We start from the raw sequence: 26209 nt of genomic DNA, 5'->3' as shown, positions 1-26209 counted from the left end.
CCTTTCTTGAGCAGAGATGTTCCCGATGTTCCAGGTGGAGGAGCACGCGATCCCACTGGTTCGGATGTCCCCTTTTTATCCTGTTTTTTGTTCCTTTGGACTGGTTTCTGTTGGGATCCTTCATTTGCATGAAGGTTTAAGGTGCTTGATTGGCCCATTCCAGTTCTGTCCAGGCTGGCTCGTTTCGCTTGGGTGTGGTGCACTTTACTTAGGTGTAATACGGTACGGTCAGTACCGTATTTCTTATAACTACCCTTTAACCGCTTTTACAATATAATAACCAAACTTTTTAACAGTACAAGCTTAGCAATTATAAACTATTTTACAACAGTTTCTAACCTATTTTTGACACTCTGGTTGACATGGTGGTGATCAGTCACAGGCTGGACTCGATGATCTTCAGAGGTCTTTTCTACCCTAAATGATTCTGTGATACTGCGGTGAGGTGTCCCCTCAGGGAGAAAGAACCCTTCAGTTGGTACTGCAGCAACCGCGCTGGGGAACGGGAGCCGCAGCCGGGGATCGGGGTGTGGGGAACTGAGATCGGGGGTCGGGGACCGCCTCAGCGCTCTCCCGGGCCCAGGCCGGGCCAGGGCCGCCCCGCCCCGTCCCGCCCCGTCTCGCCCGCTGCCTCCGCCGCTTCCCGCGAGCTGTCCGCTCCCTGCACCTCCCGGGGCGCAGCCGCCCTCCCGCCGCGGTGTCGGGGCGTGCTCGCCCTCTGCTTCCTCCTCCTCCTCCTCCTGCTGCTGCCGGCGGCCGGTGAGCGCGGTAACGTGCGGGAGCGGCGAGCCCCGGTGCTCGGGGGAGGTTTGGGGGCTCCGGTATCGCTTTCGGAAGCGGTGATCACAGCCCCCGGCGTGGGGAGCCCCAGGCTGCGAGCTCAGCCCCCTCAGCTCTGCCGCCCGTGCCGGGGCGGGGACTGAGGAACGCGTGGTTCTGGGAGCTGTGGAACCGTGATTTGGGGGCAGTGGAACAGTGGTTTTGGGGGCAGTGGAACCGTGTTTTGAGGGGCTGTGGAACCCTGGTTTTGGGAGCTGTGGAACCGTGTTTTGGGGGGCTGACGAACGCGTGGTGTTGGGGGCACGTGGTCCCGGCGGCGGCGGGAGGTGCCCACACGCGCTCAGCTGTGTTGGCGCGCATTTGGGTTCGCCGAGGGAAAAGTTCTGCTGAGGGAAAAGTTCTGCTGAAGTTCGGTGGGTTTGTGTTGAGCCGTGGTGTCGGCTAGCAGCGGCCTGATGATAGGGCCTGCTGGTAACTACGGTGAGGTGATGATGTACTAAAGTGGCTGCGGTTAATTCTTAAAGCATCCAATCAAAAACCTTCACCTTTTCACCCCCGACACGGTAAATTCTACCCTTTTACTGGAAGATAATAGAAACACTGAAGTGCTCAGTGATGATATCATGTAAAAAGCGTACTTATGTAAGCTTGTTTGATGATTGTGTTCATACATCAAATGCTATTATTGATAATCGGGCTTTTTTCAGCAGCCCTATCTGTTGCTAATTTGTTATTGTGCTTAGAGGATGGACCGTGCGGTCTTCCCCAGCTTTGTCGTCAGAGCGGATGTGATCACAGAACTGAGCTGTGAGGTCTCAGAGAAGGAGAAGCACTCTTTGTATTTTATATATCAGTGGTATCACTTGATCAGAGAGATCAAATTCTGCACAAACCTGTGCAGAAAAGTTGCTTGTGATTTGCAAGAAGACATTTGGCTAGATCAGAATAATCCAGGATCACAGTTTGTTCGGGGGCTGAGCTGAAATCAGTGTGGCTGACATGGTCAGAGTTCTATCTGTAAGTACTTCAAGGTAGGAGCACCAGAAAAAGGATTCTTTAAGCTGACTCACCACGAAGGTCTATAGCTGTAACTGTATGCTAGCTGCTCTTGAATAAATAGGGGTGGAAGATAGTACTTATTGCACTGATTGAGGACTGGGAGGGAAGAGTCTGGCAGCTCTGCTCTTGAGATGGAACTTGGTCAGTCTTTTAAGGTTTTGTGCGGTACTGATGGTGTGAAATCATCACGCTGATGTCCTGCGGGATAGGAGGAACCCCTCAGTAACCGGATTGTGTTGGGTTCGGACTGTACCCATTCTCAGATGATTCAAATAATCAAACCATCAGAAGACCGACTGGGGGGATAAGTGCCATCAGTTGATGAGCTGGAGAATTCAGTCAGTTAAGGAAGAATCTCTTGGATGCCACAGGTGATGGAAGAAGAGAGGAACAAAGTGGAGGCACCAAATTCTTCTTTGGTGGGCTGGGCCCTTGTTGGCTCAGCTCAGCCACCTGAGAACTGGCCTAGGCCTTGCTATTTTATTGTGCTGCAGTACTACAATTGTGAGATGAAGGGAGGAATTTTGTTGGCTGCCTTGCTGTGTAATTTCACACAGTATTTTGGCATTGATTTAGCTACCTGTCATTTTCTTGTTAGGGGTAGAGGAAGGAGGGAGGAGTCAGGTGGCATTAGATGTCTGCAGAAGAAAAATTTGATCGGCCATGTGTAAGCATGTATATAAAAAGTTGTAAAAAGTACTGTGCAATGGATACAGAAGTTCCTCTTTGTTTCTATTTAATGACCCTCCATATTTAAACCCTTAGAAGATTTTTGTTTTCCTTTTTATTGTTGGCTGTGATGCCTAAATATTTTTAACTTTTTATATATATTTTTATGTATTTGTAACGTTGTAGGCAGTTCATACAAAGTTCTAACTTGTAGTACTTTTCCTGTCCTCCTTCATAGTATACCAAACCCTTACTAATACATTCTTGAAATTCTGTTTAGTCTTGCCTTTAGTCTAGCAAGGACACTTTGTTTTGCAGCTTGTATTGTAGACACAGTAAAGTGTAGGACAAAAAAAGACTGGGGGGAGGCTCTAATGGGGCAGAACCCAGGTAACAGGAAATTACCTAACCAGTTGCTCTTCTTACTGGACAATATTTGTAGGTATACTAATCAACCTTAGGAAAACTGTAGAAAAATTGTAGAAATACTGTATTGTATGTGTACATCACCATATTGTGCACCATTAAGGCTGTCAATTAAAGACTTGCATTTGTATTATTTTAACACTGTTTGGAAAAGTTTTGTGTTTTATTCCAGGCAACAGTATTTAGGTATTTCTTGATGCTAGAGGGTGAAGACTGAATTTTCAGATGTTAAAGTCAGTTTAAATATTGTCTTTGCCTCTTTTTGTTTGCTTTCTCTTAACAACTACACCTGAAGGATTTCGAGTTTTTTTGATGGAGTATGGTTTAGGAGCAAGATATCAGGCTATGTCTTGATAGGAAGGAAAATGATGAATAGAAACCAGCTGACTGCAGCATTTGTCACTGAAAAACGAAGTGATGCCCTTCTTGGGAAATGACTTTGCTTAAGCTTTGGGAAGTATTTTTTTGTGGCAGTTAAAAGCTTTTAATATGCCATTCTTATGGAGCAGTTACTCAGGCTTGGGAGGGCAAGGACAGAGAAAACAGCCAGTCTCTTAAGGAATGTGTCATCCTGAATGCAGTTCTGAAAAGTGTGGGATGTTCCCTAAGGGAACCATCCTGGTACATGAATATCCCCATTGATTACCACTGGAGCTGCACCAGGTGATGCTTGCAGTGGGAATGCTGCTGGACTGATTTTAGTTCTAAGAATCTGTTGTATGATATCTCTGTTTTCTGCAGTGGATTACCAGGATTAGGATTTTCTGTGAAGTAAACAAAGCAACAGGTACAAACAACCAAGTCACAGGGAAATCCAAACCTACAGTGAGTGCAGTGGTGTTGCATCTTTTCCATCGAGTCAAATCTCTAGGAAACGTGAACATTTTATTCTAACTGATTTTCAGGCCTTTTGATATTTTTAACCTTTTTGGCAACTCATGTTGCTCTTTAAGTCTTTACAATAATTTGGTAGCTACTATCAGATACAGTGAAGAAAGTAACACTAGCATCTCATATTTTCATGCAGTTTGGTGCTTATGTCTGAACATTTGGATAGAGGTGCTTAATGAAGATGAGCTGCTCTGTGTGTATGAAGTAAGTATCTGCCTCTGCTATACACAAAATGAAATACTTGGTTTGTAAGACCTGACCCAAGTAATTTCAGCATATTTAGGTGTTAATTTAGGTGATCTGGTCGGGATGAGGAAAAGACATTGTATGATTATTCCTTTACTTACTAACTATTGGTTTGGAACTCTTCTCAGTTCTGGGTGAGGATTGTCAAGCATATAGTGGTTATTTTGGTGAGGTATAACTTGCACAATCCTGTTCTGATTTCTGCTGTGGATCTTGTCTGGATTGATACTGCTGCTCTAATGCATTCCTAAAATTTGATGAACAAAAATTCCAGTGAAATCAGCTTAATGAAAGTTATTGAGGCAAATTGAATGTATACAACACATTGCAATTCTGTCATCAAATGACAAAAAAAACACACTGTTTAATGGTTAAATCTCCTAAAGGACCTTTCTCTTCTAGATCTCTATCAGGGATCAACATTAATGCTTGTTTCTTACCTGTAGAAAGGGAACAATGAGCTGGATAAATTAATGCTTGAACTGATGTGTGTTTTGATAATTTTCAAATACTTACACTCTGTTTAATTTTTCTGAAGGTCTCCTGATGCAGAAGACCCTCTGGAAACTGTAAAGAAGCTCGCCGAGGAAATTAGGAAAACTGCATCCGACAACTGGTTGGGATGAAGCTTTAATATGATTTTGTTTTACCTTTGTGGGAGGGCTTCAAGGCCTGATACAATATGCATTGATACTTGTTAAAATGATTGTTGTGTCAGTTTTACTATATCATGTGGAAAATCCTTGTTATTGAAAGCTTAACTTCACACTTTAGGATGCTCAAGGACACCAGAAAGGTACCACTGGTACCTGCTCCAGATGGAGAATGTTACCAAGTGAAAAGCATCCCAAAGGAGCAGAGAGGACACACTCTAAAACCACCTATTGTGGAGTTATTACTGTAGTCACAGAGTGGATAATGTGGAAAATTGCCAGGCTTGCTGTGGAGACTGAATGAGGCTGGTTGAGCTCACACTTGAGCTGAGCCACTTGCTTATCTTGCAGCTGGCTCAGGCAGGGCTTAACCACTGCAGGATGTCTGGGGTGAAACGCTGGCCTGAGCTCGATGTTGTCTCTGTGAAGCACAGAAGAGCAGCCACATCCCTGCAGGGAAAGTGAGCATCACTCCCCTTTACCCAGGCAAAGAGGACTTGTTCAAAGTACAGAGCTGCTCCTTGCAGGCCACGATACGTGAGTTGTAGTGTGGGAGCAAAGACTGTCAGAGATCCTTTAGCCAGGTGGAGGACACTGTGACACTGAAATGTCACACTTCTGTTCTCCCTTTGGTTCAGTTTGACTGAAGGTAACAGAAACCCTCATAAAATTGGTGTTTGGTTTTCTCCATGTAGAGGATGAGAATATGGCCCCACTTGGTGGACAAATTGCTGTGCTTGCTCCTCTCTCCTCCCCAAAGCAGGGATGCCTGTCAGAGCATACCTGGGTGAAACTAAGCTTAGTTAATGGAGAAGGTGAGCTTACTAAAAAGCTGTATCTGTTGATTTTTGTTGTTAATCACTGACTACTTTAGCTACTTGGGCTAATGCAGTAAATGCATTTATCTACAGCTGCTCCAAATCTATGTATGGTCTATTTGGTTTTGGATTTTGTAAAACTGCCTTGGAACAGTGCTGTCAGGCTATTGTCAAATCCATACTTTTAGCACCACAGGCAACAAAAAGAATCTCTCCTTTTAGTGTACATTTCCTTGTTCCATAAGCACTTGAAACTTGGCTAGGTAACTTTAATAAGTAATAAATTCAATTTTTTTGAGATGAACTCTCTTGTTACAGGATCTCTGACTCGGACATGTTTCAGGATCCTGATTTAGACTTTGGCCCCAGGTAAGCCATGCAAGCTTTTAAAATGGGATTTGTGTAGAGGTTCTTCATTGTGCAATCAGGACATGTGGACCTGGCAGTGCTGGGTTAACAGTTGGACCCAGTAATCTTAAAGACCTTTTCCAGCCTAAACAATTCCATGATTCTATGCAGCTAGAATACAAAAATAGAAATACTAATTTGTGTCATAAATGTGTGGAGCACTCAAAATCTGTGTGTGTGTTGGAAGAAGGAGAGACATGAGGACGAAGCTGGATGTTGCTATTTAGACCATAACAGTCTCTTTATATAATAACCTGCTTCCTCCCTGCTGAACAAGAGGTTGAAGCATTAGCACAGAGTGACACAACAGTTGGGCTTGGAAGGGACCTCTGGAGATCCAGTCCAACCCTCCTGCCAAGGCAGGGTCACCTGGAGCAGGTGACACAGGAATGTGTCCAGGTGTGACTTGAATGTCTCCAGAGGGGAGACCCCACTCACTCCCTGGGCAGCCTCTTCCAGTACTCTGCCATTCTTAACATAAAAAAGTTCTTCACAATTAGGTGGAACATCCTCTGTTTTAGTTTATTTCTCTGTGCTTTGTACTCTTAGAAAATCCACAGTAGCTCTGGAAGAAAATCTGCTTTTGTTTGAGGTATCTCCTTGATGTTCTAGCATCTTTTGCAGTTAGTTTCTATCAATATTTCTCCATCTCTTTCAATCTCCGGAAGAAGTAAATTCCTTTAAACCTATATTGGTGATGACAGGAGTCCTGCTGTAAAAATGTATCAGTTTTTCACAGTGCAGAAGATGATGAAGAGAGGGCAGGGATTAATCACAGAATGGATGTTAAGGATGATCTGTTCCCAGTCTCCCCCTTACACATGTCCCACTTATTGAAGGCCTATCCAGCCTGGCCTTGAACACTGCCAGGATTGGGGCATCCACAGCTTCCATTAGCAACCTGTTCTAGTGCATCACTACCCTCATAGTAAAAACTTTCTTCCCAATAGCCAGCCTAAATTTCCCCTCTTTCAATCTGTACCCATTCCTCCCTGTCCTGTCACTCCAGTTCCTGACAAAGAGCCCCTCTCCGGTTCCCTGTAGCTCCTTCAGACCCTGGAAAGTGCTGGGGGGTGACCACACAACCTTCTCTTCTCCAGGCTGAACAGCCCCAGCTCTCCCAGCCTGTCTCCTTAGGGGAGGTGCTGCAGCCCTCTTATCAACACTTCTGGATTCCCTCCAACACTTCCTGTGCTTGCTGTGCCGGGGAGCCCGGACAGTATCGCGGAGCTCTGGCTGCCGGATGGCTCCGCGTGGCTTTGGGCGGTCGGGATCGCGGCGGCGGCGCCGGGGCTCCCCTTTAAGGGGCGGTGCGGGCGCCGTGACGTGCGCGGGGCCGGGCGGCGGGCGCGGGGCGAGCGGCGGCGGCGAGCATGGGGTAAGCGGCGGGGCTCGGGGGGCTCGGGACGGGACCCGACAGCTGCACGGGGAGCCCGCCCGGCCTTCCCGGGACCTCCGGCCCAGCGGGCTCAGTACCGGCTGCCAGCGGGGCCGTGCGGGCGGCGGGCGGGGGTCGGGGCCGCGCTGTATTAGTCCGGGCACATCTTCACCGGGGGAGGAAGGAGCCGCGCTAAAGGCGATAGGCACGGGCATGGTGGTGTGAATGGAGTACAGGGGTGTCTTGGAGCCCTGGTCTCTTCGATGAGGAGGTGGATTTAATGTAACAAATATTTTGGAGGAGGGATGCCCCTTCTCAGCCAGGCTGATCTGTCTTCAGATGTGTGGTTCCAGTACAGCCTTATCTTGAAGTCAGCTTGCTCTTTGTAAATGACAGAAAAAAACATTTAGGAAGGAGCAGTTAAATTGTTTTAATTATCTTTGTTTTCAGCTGTGGAATGTTTTAAAAGAGACCTGTGGATGTCACAGAGCTTAAGAAGAGACATTTCTTCTTCCTTCTCTTTTCCTTTTCAATTACATTTCAGCTTTGAAAAATTAGTGTTGTGCAAAGGCCTAGACTTGACATCAAACTTAGCTTCTTGCTACGTAATTTTATTAGAAAGATGGTAATTACTCACAGGAATACTGTCCTTGAAAAGCCACCTGGATATGACTGGAGGAAAACCACATCTCAAAACTTTCCAAAATGACTTATGACTGAGCTGTCCCATTTAGGGTGTTTCAATACTGGGAATTGCAGTGAGTGGCACTGTCTGTGACTACAGCCAGTGGGACACCAAGTAGGTTTTTGTTTGGTTACAGACAGTGCCTGGGATTTGGTGTTGTGTATGTTGAGGTTTCTGTGCTTTTTTAACCAAGTAGTAAGCTGAATTCCTTCTGGAAGAGTTGTGCTGCTTCCTTGCCTGCCAGGTATACTCCACCCTCTCTCTCTGTGCCAATTTCTTTTAAAAGGCAGGTTTTGCCTTGTTTCCTGATGACTATGTTAGTTTAATTCTTCACTGTGTAGAGAGAAGGGCCGATGTCAGAATATTTGTATCTCCAACAAGACGAGTGTTCTTTTTGAACAGTTGTAACATGACAGGAAGCAATAAGGGCAACTTCCTTTAGTGCCCTGTTCTTTCTTAGGAGTTACAAATACTACCTTTGACACTGCCCTTGAGAAGGAGGTGATGATTTCCTGGCATTATGGGTCACAAAGTGTGTGGTTCCCCATTCTTGCATCAGGCTGATTTCTAGATTGAGTTGCCACCCTGGCACACTGCTCACAAATCCTGTCTTGTCAAGAGAACTTCCCCTTTCTGAGAGTGAGTTACAGACTACCTGTGGACTTGCCACTGGAGACTCTGTGGTCTGGATGTTTCTCCTCTCTGCTTGGAAACCCTGCCACAATTACACCCTAATTCTAAGGACAGGGTTAGGGAAGGGCTACTGGTGGAATGTTTGTTTGTTCTTTGTCGTCTGGCCCAGCTGAGCAATTTCTAGTTTGTTTGTACTTTTGCTTTTTTGCTGCATTTATTCTGAGGTTTTCTGCAGAAGTGCAAGCAAAGCACCAGTTTTCAATAGGTTTCTTTTTAGTATCATCCTTTGATATTAATGTTTTTCCGTATTTATACTGAGTATCAGGTGCTGTTGAGGCAGGTGTGCATTTTGGGCAATCCTTTGAAGTGTATTTCACATTGCAAGTGGTCATATGCTATAATCTTTGGACATTTTAAAGACAATGAATTACAGTCCATTGGAGTGTGTTAATAATGCACTTCTAAGTACTTGAAAGCATTTTGCTTCCCAGAATGCTGCATTTGGAAGCAAATATAAGCATTCTAGGAAAAGTATAAAAGTCAGGATTAACTCAGATTCAGGCCTTTTATTTTGTTGATCAGTCCTTAAGCATTGTGTGGAGCTTTTAGGTCAGGGTGTAGGCATAGGTTTCATAGTGCTGAACTTGATACATTTGTCACCATTTTTTATTGACCATAAGTGATTTCTCCAATTTCTGTTGCTAGTGAATGTGTTGTCACAAAGGTTTACTACTGGAAGATGTTTCAGGATTCCCCATTTTAATTGTTTTACTGAGTTTTCCCCTGCTTTACTCTGGTTTCAAAGATGGATTGTGAGTAGTAAGGTTAATTTAGTTGGTTTCCCCTTTTCATTCTGCTGTACATAGTATTCTTATTTTAAGAAACTTTGCAAAAAGCAGAGCACTGATTCACCAGGTCAGAACTTGTTATTATTTTCATTGGTAGTGTGATTACTTAGCCTTGGTATGCCAATTTTCCAATAGTGACCCTTACTGGAAAAGGAAATTAGATGACTCATATCCACAATTCAACTAATTGTGAAGTATTTGAGTGTTTAAGGAGGTGGAGCAATTCAGAACATCTGTATCAGTTACAGAAGAAAATAATGTCGTTGGGGCAGCCGATAGTGGGCTTTCTAATTGGAAACAAAACTTGTCATTGTCTGTGTACACAGTTAATTTGTTTCTGTTTCTGAGTGAATTTCTGCCTGTAAGTTAGAGCAGATTGTGTAACAGGTACAGTAATGCCTGAGGCAAGGCTGTTCCTCCTTATGAGAAGGGGAAGGCAGAATGTCCCATTTTCCTGGGAAGCTTTGGCCAGCAGAGACAGACCAGCCTTGTTGGATGGGGATGTGCTCATTTGGGTTTTGATCCATGCTGTCTTGTGGCTTCCTTGTCCTTTTGTGATACAGAGAAAATCCATGCCTGGTTGCAATGTGGCATCTACAAGAGGCTGCTACAGGCTAACCTGGCAAAACCAGCATATTTGTAACAGTGAAAGATATGATTATCCTGGTTTTCTTTGTCTGGTTTAGATGTTTTCAAGCCCATATTTTCTCCACAGACAAGGTCAAAAATGATATTGAACTATGCCCTGTTTCTTCTCCCCTGCTATCACTATCAGGGACTCCACTTTACACTTTCTGGTATACTTGGATACTCCAGGATCTGTAATAAGTTGCCAGTGGTAAGAAAGGTAAATAATGAAGATAATTACAGAATCACAGAATTGTTAGGGTTGGAAGGAAAAAATCCTTTGGAGATCATCTAGTCCAACCCCCCCTCAAGGCAGGGTCACTTGGAGCAGGATACACAGAAATGTGTCCAGGTGGGTGTGGAATGTTTCCAGAGGGAAGACTCCATGAAAATTGGAAAAAAGCTTGTAGAAATATAAGCAGTCTCTGTTTAATAAGCAGAGGATTTCTTTTCCAGTGCTGATCCTTGATATTTTCTGTAATAAATGAGTTAAACCAGCATCCAGCCTGTTCTGTGAGGCTTGTGTTCAAGCACAGGCTAATCTCACCAAGGACTGTAAGCTTCTTGCCTGGAAACAACTGAGACTTGGATTTTAAACTACTTAAAGAAATGTTTTATGCTTTTTACTAGCCTGAAGAGTAAACATCAGCTTGCACAATTAGCAGTGGTAACGTGCATTGCAGAGCATTTGGTTTTGTGTTCACTGGGTTCTTGGTGAAGAAGCAGCTTGAAGGTGGCAGAGGGTTCTGAGCTGTGGTCTCTGCTGCTGTAGGCACTTTAGGTTTCGTTTCCTCAGAAACCAGGCAGGAAGGAGAGGCTGAAAAATGCTGCCCTGGTGCAAGAGGCAGATGTGCATGGCTGGGTTAGTGTGCCCTGCTAACCACAGAGGGCTGTGTGACAGCAGCAGCCTGAGCACACAACGACACAGCAAGGTTGATCACTTGGATGCTGCTCAGGAGTTCATTTTCCTGTGGCTTTGTGCTTCATTGGCTGTAGCTACCTAGCAGGGTAGAGTGTTCCCTCTGCCTCTGGGTTTTCCTGTGCCTCTGTGTAACTCTGAAAACAGTAAATTTTTAACATGCAAGCTGGCTCTGGAGAGAGCTTGTGGAAGAAGTTGCAGGTAGGGTAGCCCTCAGAGAAGGATCCTATAGCCCAAGAAACAGAGAATCCTTTTAAAACATGTTTAAAAGACCATGATGGCCATTTATTAGGATCTGTAAAAATTTGAGCATTTCGAGCACCAGCTCTGCTTTTTCATATACTGCCATAAAAAAGCCATGGCCTGAGGTGTAGCTGGATATATTTGCCACAGATTGTGTTTGTAGGTGTATTATGGGAGGAGGAGAATACCCTCCAATTGCCCAGCCTTTTAAAACTGCAGCTGTAGGGTCTTCTGTGAAATAAACAAATTGGTTTAATTTCAGGAAATTTCCAATTGTGTAGAGATTGGCTTTTTGACAAAATCTTTGTATTCAAAACATTTTATACCGTTCATTTTTGATGTGATACACCTCTGTTTTTGTTAGCATGATCTCTGGCTCTCAATTCCACTGAGAGGTAAACTTAAAAACCTCTTCTTTTTTGTTTGTTTGTTTGTTTTTTTTAGGGTGTGAAAGGCACTAGTCATCATTAATAATCAATGCCATTTAAAAGAAGTAGTGGTTGGTCAGATGTGACCTCTGCTGCATGATCTGTTCTTGTTTTCTACAGTGTTGGATTTTCCTTGATGATCCTTGTTGTGCTGGGTGACTAATATTCCAGAAGAGAAGGGGAATGTGGGCCAAGATGTCACTTCACAGTAGTACAGGATAATTAATTGATGTAATTCAAACTTTGCTCCTGCCTGAACACAGGATTTGGAAATTTTATATATGTGATGATACATGAGTAATGTGGGTAAAGAAAAAGGTGTGTTTTCTATAAAAGCTGGGTTATAAGGCAGGCAAAGCAGGTGGGTGTAACCCAGTCCAAACTTCCTTTTACTGCAGTTCCAGTGTGTTTGGCAAGTCATACACCAGGTTTCAATTTGCCAGGGAAAAAAATACTTTAACTCTTTGGCCAAGTTACTTTCTAATTAGTTGTTTAAATCTGCTTCTAGAATTAGTGTGATACTAGCAGTAGCAAATTCATAATATTGCAGTTTTTGTGAGGAAATTTTCTTTGTAGCACTTAATTGTTTTTTCGTTTGGTTTGGTTTTTTTTTCAGTTAAACTTGCTCTGCTAATTCAGTTAACCATCTAAGAAAAATCCTTCCCATTGCCACATTTGAATTTGGGTGTGGGGGTAACATCCTGTGTCCCTGAAGTGGGTGGTAGGAAGGGAACTGACTCATGTTGTTTGCCTTAAATATCTGTAATCATTCTACATTCTCTTTTTGCCACTAAAGGAACATTAGAAATTTATTTCCCACCTGCAGAAGCAGATGCCTTTAATTCTGTTTAAGGACAATTTGTATGCTGAGTCCAGTGGACTGAAAATTATCTGGGGGCCTGCCTGAAGCTGCAGTGTTAATTCTTGCACTGCTGATGAAAGACTTCAGTCCCTCTGAATGCAGCCTTGACTTTTCCCCTTGTTATGTGCATATTTTAATGCATCAGTTACTTACAGCAATTACTCTCTGTTTTCTACAAAGTGTACAATAATAGATTTCCTGGCAAACTTCACCAGAAAATTGTATTTTTAGTATGTATTACAAAGGGATTTATGTACATAGACATATTTAGTACAAGTGCACTCTTTAAGGACCAAGAAAAGATGCTTGTATACATATTCCATAATAACCTGTTGGATCAGGGTGTCAGATGTCTGAGTAAGACCACAAACTGCAGGAAGTTTCCTCCCTGCCACTTTCTCATAAAGGCTGCTTAAGAACACGTTGTGCTAAACATGTTATTTAAAAAAATGGAGAATTAAAAAAAATAATGTAAATATAATATTAAAAAATAGTAGTTAGCTTAATTCCAGTAGGTCTTTGTGAATAAAATTGAAGTTTATTATTTTGGGCTTAAAGTAATCCACATCACGTTCCTATTTGCACAAACAGCTAAAGGCTCCATTCAGCACATATTTAGCAAACTTCTTCCTGTAAGATTCTTGCCTTCTGTTTTCCTGTAGCACTCTGGCAGTTGCTGAGTTTCTTGCTTCCCATGGCATTATTGTTGTTTTAGCTCACAATTTATTGTTGTTTTGTTTCTCACGGCAGAGCTGGGTCCCTGAGCTGTGCTCAGCTGTGGGCTCTGGGGATGCAGCTCAGGGCTGTTTATACTGCAGGTAAACAAAGGGGTTGTTTTGCTGGGGCTCCCCTTGCAAACTCCTTTTGGGACTACCCAGAAAGAATTATGGAAAGTAGTGCTGAGTTTTAAGGGTTTTCATTTAATCTGTGTCCCTGCTAGAGCAGTTTGCAGTCAATGATGGCTTGAGCTGGTGCTGCTCTGAGGGGTTAGTCAGAATAAAGTGAAACCCTTCTGACATTAAGGGACTGAACCCCAGGAAAGACACTCTGAAGAGCAAATTGAATTAACATTTGTCTGAAACACCAGACTTCACAATTCCAATCCACACTTCACTGCATTGCAGAGCTCCTTAGATGACTTTGCAGTTTCTCAAAGCTGCCAGTCTGATGAAACAACCAAGATTTTGCAGAATTGAAACCATGCTGCTCAGGCTGAGTCTTAGGCTGCCTGTTGCCTGCCACAAGAATCACTTGGAACCTTCCTGATCATGTAGAGAGCCTGTTCTGGGGAGGTGGCCAAGGCTGCACCAGCAATTACTGTGATTGCTCCTGGACTAGGAGGCTTCACTCTGGTGTGGGTTCTGATTGTCTGCTTGTGCTGAAGCCCCTGCTCTGCTAAATTAGGCTGGTCCCTCTTGCCAGTGTTCAAATCAGGCTAATGTTTCCCTGTGAGTTTGCTTTCTGAGTAATAGTAAATTATTTTCGTTTAATCATTAGGAAAGTGGTTCTTATGTTTTGAATTTTTATGCTAAAGCATTAAACTGAGAAAGTGTGTTGCTAGTAAAGTTGTAAAAACGAATCCCTCTGAAAGGCTCAGAAAAAAGCATTATTTTCCTGCTGAACTTCACAGGCAGTATGTGGCACTGTATGGCTGTGACTAAAATGTTAGTTAGGCATCTCTGTCTGGGGACTTGTTTGGGCATGCCCTACACCTTAGTCAGCAAACGTGGATATTTACCATTTCTGGGAACTGGATCCTTTTCTCAAGCAGGAATGACATACATATACTCAATTTTTTAATTTTACTTTTAGGAATGGCCTAAATTATCTTTTGAAGTCTTTCCAGACCACCCCTGTGTTACAGCCATAACTCACTATTTGTAAATGTTTGTTTTGAAAAGCAGCAGTGCTTTTGAAAAGAGCCTTGCCAATGTGTTTCTCGAAGCATGGAACAAATCTTGGAATAGATTAAAACTTGCACAATAAAAAGGCTGCTTAAACTAATTTTTCATTACTAGGTGGTCTCATTGTTAATTTGGATATTTTTTTCTGTTTTAAGACAAAATTTTTAGTGTGTCCTGCTCACATGAAGCATAGATATGTGAAAACTTCCTTTGTATCAGCTTACAAAATGTCACTGACTTAAGTGATTTGAACTGTTAAGAAGAGTTAAAAATACATTGCTGGAATCAAAACTTTGATATTTGAAAATGCTTTAAATAAACTCTCCATTTTTTTTTCCATTTGTCTGTTCAAGATCTGCAACATGAACAACCTCCTTGAGAATTAACTTCTACAAATAGTATTATTTAGATCCTGGTCTTGGTTCTCACATTTTAGTATGTCCATTGCATCTCATTCAGTCCTGAAAGGGGTAAAATAGGCAAGTAACTCCCTTTATGTGAGCTGATAGATATATTGAATAATTAGACAGCTTTAAAGTGAGTCTGAGACATTCTCATTACATTTACACTTCATTGGTGAGAGGATGGAATAGAAGTGGAGGTGTAGGGCAAGGCAAGAGAGAGGTGGTGATAGGAAAGGGCAGGATGTTATCTCTCCATTTTTACTAAATTGAATAAATCTCTCCATATTTACTTTTGTATGCATTTTATGAGAAGTTACAGTTTGTCATTGCTGCAGTAAAACTGCAGGTTTGATTTTGTTTTTTATGAAATCATTGGCAAAAGTTCACTTTCCTGTGAAGAGAAAGAAGCAGGAAATGTCAGTGAATGAGCTCAAGCTGTTTAGAGCTGTGCTTTATTTAGACTATGGTGTATATAATGTGGGAGCATGGAAACCTGAAAGCGACTGACGCCAGCAGAGCACCCGGAGCTGCTGTGTGGCCACCCTGATTTCTGCACTCTGACGTTTGTTTGCAGAATGCAGGGGTCAGGTGTGCTTTTGGTTTCGTTGGCTTCTGTTTCCTCATGGTTAACCATTCAGGGCAAGAATCTGTAAGCAACAAGCCCTCACGTTTGTTCTTTTTCATTTATGTACAATGCTTAGCGGTAATTAAATTATCATTTAATGTGAATATGGTTTTTCCCAAATATTTTAGGGCCCTTTAGGCAGATTCATCAGGTGAAAGTAATCAAATGAAGCAATTTTTGTCTAAGAAGAGACTTAGCACACTGTGAAGGAATCTTTATACAGTGCCTGGAATATCTTGTCTCCTGAAGGTTAGAAGGTTCACTGAGTAATGTATGTAGAGCACCATTCTGACTTCACTTGACCATCATCTGTTAGTGGCAGCCTTCCTGCACCTTTTTCAGTAGAGGGGTATCACTTAAATGCTCAAGAAGTGCTGAGACCAGTACTCCTTGGGCAGTAAAAAAAAAACATTATTACAGGAAGGTAGTGACTGACCATGCAGAAATTCCAAAAGAGTATCGCTAGTTTTGGTTGTCAATAAAAAAAAATATTTTTTAAGAACTCCAGTGTTGAAAGAGAGTTTTGATGACATGAATTACCAGTTCACAGCACTTACTGTTTTTTCTGTAAATGTCTCCCTATTTTATGCTGTTCTAAGACATTAGCCTGCATGAGCCCAAGCACTGGCAGGAAAATTATCTGCTGTGAAGTAGGTGATAAAAATGCCTGCCAGTAATCAGTTGTTGCACTCCTTAAAGAACTGAGAAGAGCTAACTCCTCTCTGTTATTTGACTTGCTGGGCTGTCTGAAAGCTTATCATTTTGGTCTGCAGCAATCAGACAGTGTTTCAGTGGGTAGGAGTGGATCACAATGTTTGCACACACAAACAGAGAACTCCAGCGTGTACACCTGACACACCTGCACCTCAAACATGTGTCTCCATTTAACTCTTCCAAAGATGGGTGCAGAATGTCCTTGTGTCCTGGTTGTGTCATTTTGCCAAGGACACAAGTGATCCAAATGCACAGGGTGTCTCTAACAACGTGGTGAAGATGAGGACATGGTGTGTTGGTTTTTTAGCTTTGCTTTTGTTGTGTTCCTTATTAGAGGTAGCAAATAGGAGATATCTGCTTCATTGAGCGGAAAACTTTATTAAAAACAAACACATGGAGCCCATGGTCAGTGTTTTTATCTATTGATGGCCCTCAGCTTGGCTGCAGGTGGGCCTGTGCTGTTTTCTCTCCTCATATCAGAAATTATTTCAGTTGTGAAAGATAAGAGGGCTGTTCCAGTTTCCTGCTGTGCTTGGTAATTTACGATGAGTAAATATTTCTCCAGTTTATTTCAATTTTTCTGATATCTTTGATTCTGCCCAGCCTTTGCTAAAGTTCTAAGAAGTGCACTGTCTGTACAAGTGAAGAATTTTAGTTGTCTTTGTCAGCCTTAATCTCTCTCCTTGACACAAGAATTTCTTTCCTTAGCATAGTTCACTACAAAAAAGGTGTTTTTCCTTAACTGAAGAAGGAAAAACAAGGAAGAACATAGAAAACTTCTTTACTTTGTGCTGCTGTTGCTGGAGAATAGCTGTGTATAAAGGAAGTAATGTCAGCTTCCCTAGTGAGAGAGCTCTTTCAGGATTGGTCCAGAAGTGGAAACAAGAGAAAAGAAAAAGCTCTTGGCTGCTCCACAAGTATCAGAATTTTCAGTTGACATTTCTTGTCCTGCAGTTTCTGAAGGTGTCTGTAGTTTCTCACAGCTGTTCTTGCCATTTCTTGAGAACCTTGGGATCAGGATTGTAATTCAGTGTATGAATCCATTGAGTGCAGTGCTCTCTCTTCTCTTCTCTTGAAATCACATTTGTGTTTTGCTTTTTACACCAGGCTTGAAAGAAGTGGGATTTTTTGGATGGCGATGAGCTGGCTGTGAGCTTGGTGTGCTGAAGTGAAAATAATGCTCATGAGGATGAGAGGGCACTTAAAAGCTGGGTGTTTAGGAGTGTGTGTTTAGGTCAGCATCTCAAAAATGCTCTGTGCAAATAAATGGGGCAAAACATGCATGTGTTCCTCAACACATTATTTTCACCTTTACATCCTGTGGTTGTGTTGCAGTAATCCGTTTATTTTCCTGGCAGTGTCTCTGACACGGTTCCTGTGACTTAGGAGGCTGCAGCAGTTCCTGATTCCTGTGTCCCATTCAGTACTTCATGGTTATATCCATAGTGCTGTATTTAGTGCTTCACAAAATCAGTGCTCAGTCAGATACAGTTATAGTTTCACAAAGTCATTGTTTTGAAAGAGATTTGACTCAAGCTTTTTCTTCTAGCTTTTGCAGAAACAGAATAAAATTGATGCAACCTCTCTTAAGCTGAAAGAATGCAATTTAAATTAAGACTTTTTTATTTGTCAGTGCCCAGCTTACTAAGGGTTAAGTTGCTCTAGAAGACACTGAGGTGAGATCTTTTAAATTTGGGCTAGGGTAAAGCATTTTGCAATTCTTTTTGTCAGTTATTTAACCTTCCAGTGTCACTGATATTCAAATGCAATTGTCACATTTGGTTGGTGTTTGGTAGCCAAGTGAAAATTGCTGGATGCAATGGAGATGTTTTTTTGTTTAAAGCTGTTAACAGGAAACTAAGCAGGGGAAAAAAACAACCAAAGAAAACTGTAGCCAAAATCTCTACCAGCAAACACAAACAGGATGGATGTGAAAACAGCCTCTCTGGTCTTTATTTTATAGCTGATTGTTCTTTAAAACTGACTTCCTGCAATTGTTCCCAAAACTGATGCATGGTGTGTTTTCTAAGAAATAAAGAGTGCTGGAGACTTTGGCTTCCATGGAAGATGGGCTTTGTTGGTTTCAGACAGTAGGAAACAGATCATTTCATTTAGCACTTTAAGGGAATTGTCACTGGCTTTGCTGTGATATCTTTTCTCCCCTGTGTGGTAAATAGAACTTGTAAAGCTTTGAGAGGTAACTGGTTTTGTCTGCCTCCATCATTTGGTGCTCATCACAGAAGTCAAAGCTGTTGTAATCTCTGGTTTCCCATAATAAATTTGTGAGTTTTAGGCAGTGTTTCTCTATCATGTAGCCTGGCATGCTTGCTATTGCAGAAAAGTCAGGATTTCAGTTCTTCCTAACTGTATGAAACATGGATTCTAAAATACCTGTTTACAGAGGCCAAGGAGCCTGCCAAGAATCTGTTCAGGGCTGAGACTGTCTTGAGTTTGGGACTGGGAGGTTTTAGGGAATGTGGGAAGAACTTGTGGGCTTGCTCTGAACCCTGTGTGTTCACACTAAAACAACAGCAGTCACCGACTAAAATGAGAGGGACCAAAGCCCCTTGTCAGGGGTGGTTCAGCTTCCCTGGCATAGCAGACCTGACCTCCTGCAGCACTGCCTTGCACAGTTGTTTCTTAGTCCAGTAAGGACTGAGAGATTGGAGGCGGCGCAATGTGTTTGCTGCAGGTTTGGTTAAGGAGTGACTCTTAGCAATTCTGGTGGTCTCTGTCTTGCAGTTTTGGAACCCTTATTGCCATTGGAGTTACTGTTTTTGCAGTGATTGTCATCACTATTATTCTGTGCCTCACCTGCTCCTGTTGCTGTCTGTACAAAGCATGTCGACGACCACGCCGTAAGTAGCTCTGGATTTATTTTCTTTTTCACTTCTTTGAAGAGGAAATTTTTTTTAATCCCTCCTGGAAAATTGTGTTCCTATAAGAGGTGAAAATACCCTGCTCAGAAGTTGCAATACCTAAATATTAAAAATAAACATTTAAGCAGCTCCAGAATGCGAAGTTGCAGAGGGATGTTTTGGAATATTTTCTGAGCATTTAGAAGTTCTCTTCTATCCCACCATGTTGGGGGGTCTGGGAATTATTGGGGGTTTTCCTTTAGGGACTACCAGCACTAACCATGTTCCTTTTCCTTGCTGTAGCTGTGGTGACCACTGCCACCACGACCGTGGTTCACTCTGCCTATCCCCAGCAGCCAGCAGTGCCACCCAGCTACGCAGCAGCTCCGTACCAAGGCTACCAGCCCGTGGCTGTGCAGCCCCAGCCAGGCATGCCCGTGGCTCCCTACCCTGCCCAGTACCCTCCCCCTTACCCCACCCAGCCTGCAGGACCCCCAGCTTACCATGAAACTGTGGCAGGTAAGGCAGCACCAAGTGCTTCTTCGGCTCCTGAACAGCTCAGAGACAGCTGCTCTGGAGCAAATCTTATCTTATTTACATTTATTATTATCTGTGGCTGTGTTAATACAGATGTAAACAAATTTTGTAAAATTGAAGTTGTGGTGGATGCTGTTATTCACCCTGGTGGAAATTTCCCTCTTGCTGTCTCTGTGTTAAGTATTGCCAGAGGAGGTGTGAGCTGGAGCTGAACTGGCAAAGTTTGGCAATGTGTGGGACTGTCAGCAGATCCAGTAGAATGTCTACTAATTCAGCTGACATTTAATATTAAAATCAAAGTCAATTAACATACATACATACATATATACATCTACATGAGTTGGATGTTTCCACATTCCCTTTCTAATCTTGTATCTGTGAGGTCTGTTCTATAAGAGCATGTAGTGACAGGACAAGGGGCAATGGATGCAAACTAAAGGACAGCAAGTTTAGATCAGTTATTATTTTATATATATATATATATATATATATAACTAGTTATTACTTATTAGATTAGTTATTAGGAAAAAATTGTTTACTGTGAGGTTTGTGAGGCCCTAGCACAAGTTGGCCAGAGAAGCTATGGACAAATCTCTAGAAGTGTCCAAGGCCAGTTTGGATGGAATCCTGAACAACCTGGTCTCATGGAAGTTGTCCCTGCCCAGGACAAAGGGATTGAAAAGAGAAGTCTGTTGACAACTTGCAGTTAAAATTATCAGAATATTTTTTCTTCAGCTTTTCTTCTTTCACAGCATTGTTTTCATGCAGCCTTATTGTTGCAATGACTAATTCCCACTTCTGCTGGTAATAGCTATTCTCTGAGCAATTGGCTCCAGACTGCTCAGAGGGGCCAAAACTGGGCTTTTACCTGTAGAATCTTCAAGTTCTCTTACAAACCTCACTGGTCATCCTTTTAAGTAACAAAGTATAGTCCTGACTAGTAGATAGTGCCCTTAGGAAGTAACTTCCAGGACAACTTGGATATAAAATAGATTTTCATGGTGTGAAAGATTTGCAAACAGTTAGAAATTGTATATTAATAATGTGCAAACCAGCCCCACATGTGAAAACACTGACTTGGCAGGACTGTTGACTCTGTTTTTCTGTTATAAATGCCAAAGAAGCTGTGGGTTTTACAGGATTATGCCAAAGTGCTTTGGCTTCATGTTTTTCATATGAGGGAGCCAATAAATTAGTCATTTCACTTCTCCTGCTCTCTGGTTTTTCAGGCTGTTGCTGGTTTTTAGTTTTAAAACAGTTGTTTTGTTTAGGGTTTTTGTGGTTGGTTTTTTTTTTTTCTGGGAACATACCAAAGCACTTTCCATGTTGGCAGCTGAAAATGCCTCACAGTGAGAGTTGTTCCCTTCATTTCTCCTGCCTGTTAGCCAAGGAGCAGGCTGTTAATTATGTCATGTGCCAGGGGAGAATACCTGCTCTGCCACACAGGAGCCAGCCCCACTCACTTTACAAGATCAGCAGAAGATAACCACACTTGCACTTTCCAGGGATCTGATCAGGTGCTACTTGAACAAACTTGTGCTCTTTGACAGAGCTGAAAATGGAGATGCCACTTGAGAGCAGCTTTTCTCAGAACAGTAGAAAGTAAGGATCTCTTCCAAGGGATGCACATCTGGTACATAAGTCAAACTCTTTCATGTGCTCAGTAGCGGTGGGATATTTTTTCTCTTTTATTTTACTTCCTTAATTAATTTTTTGACACTTAGCAGGAAAGCATTTTCCCTGAAGGAATCCTAATATGATTTCTCTAGTCCTTTTACCAGTGGTTTTTTTTTCCCCTCAGGACACTGTCAGATATATCCTCTTGTATGTTTGTATGTGCACTCCTTACTTCCACTTACTTCCACTGGCTCTTTTTTTGTTCCTTTTTGTTTTTTTTTAGACTAGGTTTTTTAGACTCAGCATCAAAAAAGCCCCAAAGCCAACAAGAACAAAAGTTTTTGTGCTCTTACTTCTGAAATGCAGATGTTTTATGACAAGCTGTTTTCAAGTCCAATTAAGATACTGGCTAAGTTGAACCTCTTAACTGTGCACTCAGAACAGAAATTGCCATTTTATATGTAGAATTCAGAATGTGCATTTTACAAATCTGTTTTTTTTCTTGTGTTTTGCTTTTGCAGCTGGTGCTGGAGCTCCTTACCCCACCCAGCCCCCTTACAACCCTGCTTACATGGATCCTCAGAAGCCCACCTATTGAAAAGCTTCTACTGTGCTTCTGCATATAAAACTTTTCAAAATATCATTTGTTCTGTTTACACCATGCTCCTGTACTATATTTTTCTGGAAGACAACAATTTTTTGTTAAAGTAGAGTGAAAATCAGTTCAGTATCTTCTTTTTTTTCATGCTCCAAGGAAGGAGTATTTTTCTTGCAGAAGTTGATTTATACCTCAAGCAAATACAAAAAGAGATTTTGCTCTAGATACAATGAGAGAAGTGAGAAGAAAGAGTATTTCATAAATACACATAAAACCACAATACCATTTGCTGTGCAATAATTTTGAGAGGAATGGTCTAATATGAGCATTGTCAAATACCCAAAGCTGTAGCAATCTTTTGCACAGTATTAAAATGTAAAATCTTGACCTCTAAGAAACTACCTGATACATGTTATGTAAGTTCTGCCTTTGAAGCTACTATTGTTAGGTAAGCTACCATTTAATACATTTCATTTATCATTCAAAAGGGAATTTTCCTTTTTTGCATCACATTTACCTTTGGTAAGGGTTAGTACACCATGTTTAATTGCCTTTGAGCTAGTTCTAAATAGCATGAGTTGGTAATTTCCTTGTTTTCTGTCCCAACTTTAAGGTTTATAAACTGTGCCTCCTCTGGGTATTATAGCTAGAAATCAACTGACTCTCTGCCAGTTAAAGGACCAAATAGATCAAAAGCTGAAGCCCTAAAAATTCTCCATAAAAGTAATTGGATGAGTATTTCTTGTTCAGCTAGTATTGGACAAACTTACTTGAGCAATCTCTTGTTGATGAGTTTGGAATTAAAATCAGCCCCTTAATGACAGGTTAACAGAGGTACCTTGGCAGCCTCATCACAGAGAAGGAATCCTTTTACAGGAGGGATGGGATATCAGCAGAAGATTGGGATTTTCAAATGCTCAGGGTTTTTCCACTGTCTCTAGTGGGAACTGTAGATGGCAGGAACCTAAGAATTATAGAGCTTTATAAATCCAGTTTGCATTGGAGTAACAGTGTGCTGGGTGAGGGGCCACTGTGAGCATTAAACCTCCCCTTTGTCTTTAGCATTCCCATGAAGCTGAGCAGATAATGAGAAGTCAGGGAAAGGAAGGATTTGTCACAGGCAGGTAATGTATTTTTAAGAAGGTAATGCTTTCAGTCATGAACCATCTTGAGACATCCTCATGGCTGTTAACACTGCTGGGGCTTTAGGCTTCATGAATCTTTCATTGCTCAAACAAATATGGTGGGGGGTTTTTCACTGTCCTCAACAATTCTTCTCTTTTCCAACATTGAAATGCAATTTGTTGTTAATCCTCATAGAACTATGTAGTTATTTGCATGTATCACTGTGACAGAATCACTGAAATAATTTTAACATATTTTTTACACTGATTTTACTTTTTTAGAGAGGCCATTGAGCCATTTGCCCTGTCATTCTACATTTGGGGTATATTATTGTTTTACCTCACAGAGTGGGTGGAAGTTCCTGTTGTCAAAGGCAGCCTTGTTCCCCTTCCTGATTTCTTGAGTCTATTTCTGGATTATTCAGATTCTTTTTTTAAGAAAGTTTTCAGGGCATTTCAGAAGAAACTTGTTGAAAGTTTTTTCACTGGGGTTCATGACAACCTGTGCCCCTCTGTTACACCTCTCTGAGTGTTGAAGTTAATAGCATTAAATGGTGCCAAGAGGCACTTACAGAGCATTTATCTGTGTGTCCTGTGTCTGTGTTCCTCCTCTTTCCTGCCACGTCAGCTGAGAAATTGGGCAAAACTTCATGACACTGTCAGATGTTACGTGGGACCAACCAAAAAAGGATGGTGTCTTCTGTATGGAGGAGGAAGTATTGCCTTAGAAATCTGGAATGTTTCTGTGGGAGAGCACTGAGTAACTGCAGAAATAAATCCCATGCTCCAGATCCTACATCTGGTGCTTATTCATGGAGAAGGAGGGCAGAGATTGCTCCAGCAGCTTTGTTAGCCTGTGTGGAGCCAGGCCAGGGAGAGCACAGGTACAGCACCCAGTGTGGCGTTCCTGAGGTTGTCACTGTGCCCTGCTCTTCCTGTCCCCACCCTGGTGTGACAAAGGGAGCAGTCACAGTGTCATGTTTGGGTTGTGAGAGGGAAATCTGCAGTTTCATGGCAGGATGGCTCAGTCCTCATCCCTGAGGAGATGGGAGGAAAGGAAGGAGGCAGCAGTAAGGGGCATTCCCAAATATGAGGTTTTGGGGTGGAGGTTTACAGACCAAACAGATGGTCCTGAATTGCCACTGCTCTGTGTAGGGTGATGGGAGATAAGGGTTAAGGAGCCTGAAAATTGACACCTTTCCATCAGTGGATATGTGCAAATGATGACTATGTACAAGTGAAGAGATCAGTCATTAATGTACAAGGAACTGCCTTAGCAGTACTATTACTAATTCAGTTACAGAGCTTACTGAAAGAAGAGAAAATGGTCCAGTTCAAAATTAATCAGATTGTGATTAATTTCTTATTGTTAGTGCATTAATCATCATTAACAATGGGGTGTGGGACCAGATTTTATTTGGTTCTTGCCCTGCAGCCTTGTTGAAGCTTGTTTTCAAATACTGACGAGAATGGGATGGTTACAGAAAAGATGGAGATGATCCATAAGTTTTCAGTTTAAGCCCTGCTGATGTGTCAGTCCCAGTAGCTGTTGCCTTCACATCACAACTTAAAATGTTGTTTTGGTTTTTTTTTTTTATCTCTGTAAGTGCCTTTGTTTCAGAAATGTTACGTGAAATTAAAGACAGTAGAATATTGAATTTACCAGATAATCATTGTTGCTTTTGTTACATACTGTAACCTTGCTTTGTATGTTGTTTGTAGGTTAAACTTAAGTATTCAAACCAAATGGCATAAACTCTATGCACCTTTGTAATAAATTCTGTGTTTGAAGTACATTCTGTCAACTTGGTTTTCTTAGCCTCATTTTGAGTATTATTTAGGGGTGTGTCTGCAAAGCTACATTTTCCTTCATGTGTTTGACAGCTCGTGTTACTGAGTGTCCTTCAGGTCATCTTGTATCATGAACATTGCTTTTGGTGGTGGAGACTGAAGCCTAACCAAAGTTACAGATCACAGAATAAAGCAAGGACAGTGTAAGCTGCTGAATGATCCTCTGACAGGCTGCTGCCAAGCAAGTCCAAAAGGATTGATTCTAAGGAAGTCTGTAATTTCATTAAAAATATCTTCTCAACCTGTTTAGACTTGTGTGTTGAGTATTGTGCCTCATTCGCCAATTTGACCAATTCAGCATGAGGTAAGTGGTGCTTTCTACTGTCTGGAAATGTTTTTGCTGAAGTGTTTGTGTATTTTATAGTTTTGATAAAAATGCTTTAGAAAGGTTGTATTCACACTCCTAACTCATTAGTCTTTCACTTGAAAATATTTTCTTTAAACAGTTCAAGAGTATTCTTTATATGACACCACCCAGCAGTGAATTGTTTAGTGTATCAGCATTATTACCTTGAATTGCCAGCTACATTCTAATGTAGCATTTAAAAGAAAAACAAAGGGAGAAACACAGAAATTGTAAAAAGCCTACTAACACCCAATCAAAACCCCATAATAATTGGGTGGTTTTGTAGTGTTACTCCTTGAATTTGTTGGAGTCTCGGCTACAGCTGATAATGTGTTGGAGGTGCAATATAAATAATTTCACTTGTAGTTTTATTTCACATTTTCTCTTGGTTGACTGGAGGCAGCAGACAAAATGCATGCTCCTAAAAAGCTAAATCTAGAAAACATATAATTAATGTTTGGGCTAGAAATGTCACCAGGAAATTGCAGTTATTTATGATTATTTTGTTAGCACTGCTTTTTAGTTCATCTGTTCCTCTTTTCCCATGACTTTTAGCAGGTGCACCTGTCCAGTATGGCTGAGTTTGAGAAGTGAGAGGCAGAGAAATGCTCAAAGGAAAGCTGTGTGCCTTCCCCTCTCTCTGCACACAGGGCTGAGGAGCAGAACCTGGGCTTTGATTACAACCTGCAGTTTCCCTTAAGGAGCACATAGGGTTTCAAAGGTACCTTCACCTTTCTTATTGCAGTTAATGGTTGTATAGGAGAGCAAATGGCTGAACTGAAAACTGGGAGCCCAGGGTTAGGTGAGGAATATTGCTGGTTATGTTTTCATAATGTTTAATCAGCAGTTGTCTATGGTAGTGTGATTTTTTCCAGAACTAAACTTGGCATGCATTTAAAACTCATGGCAGGGTTGTGTGGGAAGAGCTGGACACACAGGAGGGAAAAACTTCAATTATTGCCAAACAAGCAATACTTGCCTGTTTTATTTTTTCCAAGTATGGAAACTCAGTATCATATCTCAGCACTTGGAATAACTCACACGATTTGCTTTATCCA

At 41.9% G+C, this 26209-nt stretch overlaps 1 protein-coding gene across 3 annotated transcripts; it reads left to right on the top strand.

Annotated features, from left to right (window-relative positions):
* The first annotated feature begins 655 nt into the window (after positions 1-655).
* Positions 656-25054, top strand: SHISA5 (shisa family member 5). 3 transcript variants are annotated; one of them, XM_036390767.2, is made up of 7 exons: positions 656-759; positions 3962-4029; positions 4610-4687; positions 5861-5911; positions 18963-19078; positions 19382-19597; positions 21754-25054. In XM_036390767.2, the coding sequence occupies exons 2-7, from the start codon at positions 4001-4003 to the stop codon at positions 21828-21830; spliced, it is 567 nt and encodes a 188-aa protein (XP_036246660.1). In that variant the 5' UTR covers positions 656-759; positions 3962-4000; the 3' UTR covers positions 21831-25054. The 3 variants fall into 3 exon arrangements, with proteins under 3 accessions (XP_036246660.1, XP_054371963.1, XP_054371964.1); XM_054515988.1 differs by having other exon boundaries at positions 656-768; XM_054515989.1 differs by lacking the exons at positions 656-759; positions 3962-4029; positions 4610-4687; positions 5861-5911 and adding an exon at positions 7298-7328.
* The last annotated feature ends 1155 nt before the right edge of the window (positions 25055-26209 follow it).

This window comes from Molothrus ater, chromosome 11, assembly GCF_012460135.2.
Source record: "Molothrus ater isolate BHLD 08-10-18 breed brown headed cowbird chromosome 11, BPBGC_Mater_1.1, whole genome shotgun sequence".
NCBI lineage: Eukaryota > Metazoa > Chordata > Aves > Passeriformes > Icteridae > Molothrus > Molothrus ater.
This window is presented reverse-complemented; position numbering and strand designations above follow the sequence as displayed.

Coding starts and splice junctions, on each gene's coding strand:
- SHISA5 (XM_036390767.2), top strand. CDS start 4,001: ATGAAGATGAGCTGCTCTGTGTGTATGAA. Junction 4,688..5,860: donor AAAACTGCATCCGACAACTG/GTTGGGATGAAG, acceptor CTCTTGTTACAG/GATCTCTGACTCGGACATGT. Junction 19,079..19,381: donor AGCATGTCGACGACCACGCC/GTAAGTAGCTCT, acceptor TCCTTGCTGTAG/CTGTGGTGACCACTGCCACC.